This window comes from Monopterus albus, unplaced genomic scaffold (assembly GCF_001952655.1).
Source record: "Monopterus albus unplaced genomic scaffold, M_albus_1.0 scaffold174.1, whole genome shotgun sequence".
Classification (NCBI taxonomy): Eukaryota; Metazoa; Chordata; class Actinopteri; order Synbranchiformes; family Synbranchidae; genus Monopterus; species Monopterus albus.
In genome coordinates, this window is record NW_018128054.1 from 270,235 (window position 1) to 274,434 (window position 4,200).

The 4,200-nt window shown below is 41.0% G+C and overlaps 2 protein-coding genes across 2 annotated transcripts in view; one reads left to right on the forward strand and one right to left on the reverse strand.

The window, feature by feature from the left end:
• LOC109969517 (protein Tob1-like) overlaps window positions 1-2,100 on the reverse strand; it is a 3,885-nt gene extending 1,785 nt beyond the window's left edge. The window contains 3 exon segments of the mRNA XM_020616451.1: window position 1; window positions 3-331; window positions 1,843-2,100. The exon segment at window position 1 is cut by the window's left edge and continues 1,785 nt beyond it. Coding sequence (XP_020472107.1) covers window position 1; window positions 3-109 — 108 coding nt within the window. The 5' untranslated portion in view covers window positions 110-331; window positions 1,843-2,100.
• ankrd40 (ankyrin repeat domain 40) overlaps window positions 1-4,200 on the forward strand; it is a 66,591-nt gene that overhangs the window by 47,415 nt on the left and 14,976 nt on the right. The gene's annotated exons all lie outside the window — the stretch shown is intronic.

The window sequence follows — 4,200 nt, forward strand, 5'->3', positions numbered from 1 at the left end:
TCAGCTGCCGCTCCAGTTCCTCGCCAAAAATGTTGACCCTCCGCCTTGGCAGCTTGTTGTACAGGTATGAGATGATGAAGTTGAGAGCTACTTGGATTTCAAGCTGCATAGCTAAATGCTGAAGTTTACCAGGTGCGTGAAGATGAGGTGTGTCTGACCTTGAGTGTGTCCACTGGGTCTGCTTTGTTTATCCGTGGTTGGCAACACAGATGCTCTCCAGCTTTCCAGGCAGGATGGCGAAACCAACCAGCGCTTGGATAAAACAGGTTCAGAAGCAAAAGTACTGTTTTTGTAGAAATGGTGTCCTTCCACAGGATGTGATAATTCTGTCCTGTAACAATTGGTAGAGGGAAAAAAACAATTTATTTTAAGATGTTTATATAAATTCACTAATAAATGTAAATATTCCTAAAAAAGGACCAAGATGAATATTCACAACTGATCTGTTATGACTATTTTGGCTATTTGAAACAACTACAGGAGACTTTATAAGGGAATAATCTGACTATTCAGAGCATTCATGCGACCTTTTGAGTTGTCCTTCTGATGTTTCTCAAACATCTGAGTTGCAGTGATAGTGGCATTTACTCATTCGGCAGAACTTTTAGTACACTGGAATTGTTTGCACTTTATTTTAAAATAAAGATAGATAGATAGATATAATAAGGTGAACTTCACACAACAGACAACCAGAACACAACCTCACAGCATCAGGGGAGAGGAAACTAAGAAGGTGTTGCAGAAATATTAATACAGAACCAGCTGCTCTGGGGTGAAGCTGTCTTGTTCACCTGGCCACGAATTGTGCATATATCTTCTATGTAACTGTCCAAAAGTAGGTATTGGTCACATCAAGCTGGCACCAGGATTCGGAATCCTGTTACATAATAGGCTATGCTACTGGATAGTCTCCTACAGCAGGGCGCAGGAAAACTCATGCGGGATTGTTGCATTTAAATTAACGGAAATGGTAGACCACAGAGCTGAAACTGAAAAAAAACAGCTTGTCAGTAACTGAAGACGATAATAATAATGGTTTGGGTGGATGTGAATGCTCACTGGAGCTGGTTGTCTGCATACAGCACCGCCGTTTAGCGCTTCCTACATTAAAAACAATGTCGAAATAAGACTTAACGCACTATGGCAACACCCTTGTTTGGCAACTTGACACAGAGAAGGGGAAATGCTTCAACATTAAAACATATAAAATGTAAATATCACAAACTATAACACTGAGTTGATAGACTGCGCTACAACAAACCCTCGCCCTTGTGAAGAGCTGTACTATTTGAGGAACAAGCTAAGTTGTCGAAGCTCGTTAAACACTTAAAAGTCGATTAGTTTTATATCATATGGGGGAAATTTTGTATAAGAAAACAGCTGCAACATTTACCGCTGCCCTCCTGAACAACCCATAAGAAATTCTAGGCATTTGAGACATGGCTCTTAATTCATCTAATAGGTTTTATAAAGTTAAGAGGAATTTTGTAGCAGTTTCAGTGCAGGGATACAGGCCTAACGGCGATAACGTCCTAAGTAATAAAATAGAATTCTATGATTGGCTACAGCGAGAATTCGCGACAATTGACGCATTTCGAATAGCGCATTTGTGGATTTTTTTTTTTTAAAAACACACTTTTATCGCAAACAAGCACGCGCCTGCACACACACACATACACACACACACTCTCTCTCACTCACACACCCCTCCCTAACTTCATGGACTGACGCAGCAAATCAGCTTAGTAAATATGAACAGAGCTACAACACGACAGCAAGCAGAATAAAGACAACAATATTAAATGTATCACAAGAAACAGAAAGTTAGCTGAAAATACTTACTTTTTTGTAAAAAAACAAAAATAATGATAAGATTCTCAGTAGTTCTGAAGTACCGTTAGTTAGTGCAAATAGAAAAAAAGTATAAATATTTTCTTCACATATATTATCAGCAATACAAAAAGGTATTCCAGTACACGGAGATTTTGAAGGATTTCTGTTTACGGTTTGCTTCGGTTTCTGAATTATTTGCCCTCTTTCAGCAGGCTTGCAGAGCATCTCCCTGCTACTCGGGAGATTTGCAACTTCATCCACCTCCTTGTACAGTGCCGCCCGTATTTATAGGTTTCCTCCGCTGTGGGCACGAGGTAGGCGGTGACGCGTTTTCAGAGGTCAAAACAATTCCAATGACCGCGATTGGTGCAAACAGCGAGTCCCGCCCTCAAAGTGAAGCTCTAATCGTGCTCTTATTGGCTGATCTGCGCTGTCAATCCGAGACATATGATTCTGTGAAATGGGAGAGACGCTTATGATGCGTGCTTGCGTCAGAGATAACCTAGGTCTGTGCTGACAGCAGACGGCAAAAATAATTAATTTTAAGACAGAACTGATATATCCTGCCTTTGTTTGACTTGTCTGGAAAAAGATACGTGTATCAATGTGAAACACTCCGATTACCGATGTTTTACTGGATAAACCTTCGTTATTACCCAGGAATATAACCTACAGGTTGGTCTAACCATTATCATCGGGCTATATTTGGGACATTAAGCCACCTTACACATGCTGCTTTTATATGGCTGTGCCGTGTACAAGTCTACTACACAGTTTAGCACTAAATGAGATTATAATTTAATCTATATCATACCCTTCGATTTGTGATAAGAGTATTCATATAGGTCCTTAGTTGCTTGTGACCTGCCACGACAAGCTGCAGCAGATGTGATGGATGTATATTTCCTAAGAGGAGATTCCCTACAGCGGAACAATACAGCTGGCAGCAGTGTGGGTGGTGCTGAATGCTATCTAGCAAACACATGCGCTGATTGGTCTAAAACGGGGCAGGAGCCCTACGGTGAATGGTGTGTCCGTATCCAAGGTGCTGATGTAGGCTGCGCACGTCACTGCTCGGCTGAACGCACGCTGTTGCCAGATTTAAAGTGCACTAACACACTTAGGTAGTTATGAAGTCATTGCTGCCCGGTGTCAGTGTAATTTTCATTACTTTGTGTGCTGAATAGGTAAAAATACGCTTCTTTTTGAAATAAGCCATTAATAATGAATGAAACATTTGGTGACAAAAACTCTATAAAGCTGGACTTTTATACATTTTTCAAGCTCTTATTGGTTTGCCAGGAGTCATGTGCTTGTTGCAAGTTGTAAACGTGTGTGAAAGGGCTCCCATGGAAAGTGCAGTGGGGATCACATATGTGAGGCAGACAACAGATCGGACAGGGGAAGGATAGAGGACAGATTATTTGGTTTGGCATTGCCTCATGGACTCAGATTCACAGTCTAGTTTAGAGTGGAAATGTGCGGGAGAGTGATTCGGCTGCCAAAACACTGAGTGCTAGCAAGGCCTTGTGGGCTGTTTTTACTGTAAATAGCTCAGTACAGTCTAATGTCGCATGTCTTCCAGGATCAGAGCCATATAGACATTCTCTGGGATCTGCTTTTTATAGTACAGTAGTTTACATACTGTGCATGGTTCTTATGCTTTTTCAGTAGTGTGTAAATTGTGTGTGCACTAGTAGCGTTTGCAGTTGTAACAAACAGCCATCACCTGACAGAGCAAGGTCAGCGGCCGTAATGAGGCACATTAAGACTGTTATACTGTCTGAGGGTGTAATCCTCTGATGTATCCTCCACTCTGCCACTTCTGTCACTTGTGCTTATTGTAAGATTTGAGTCTTGTAGACTCTAGTTACTATATAAGCTTTAGTTACTTCTCATACCTTTAGTTCCCTTTAGTTACCTTTCATAACTTTATCTTACTTGATTATACATATTACAGCTGTATTGATGATTGTCCAGAACTACTGAGCTTTGGTTATTTTAATGCATTTGTTTCCCTTGCTTATATATTTTACAGCTATAATGAAGCAGAATCTGCTTACTTTGAATGCTGAACTTCTGTGTAGAGACTAGATGTTTTTATGACCAGACAGCCAATTCACATTTTAACAAAGACAAATTGGCTTGTTTTGCACACACACCTAGACCCACTTAGCATATTCCAAGTTCTGCTTTATCTTGGGATGTCCTGCAGAGACCGGGTGCCCACAACCTGAGATGACCACCTGGCCAGTTTAACATACAAATTAGCATCACACTCACACACACACACACACACACACACACACACACACACACACACACACACACACACACACACACACACACACACACGCGGTATATCAC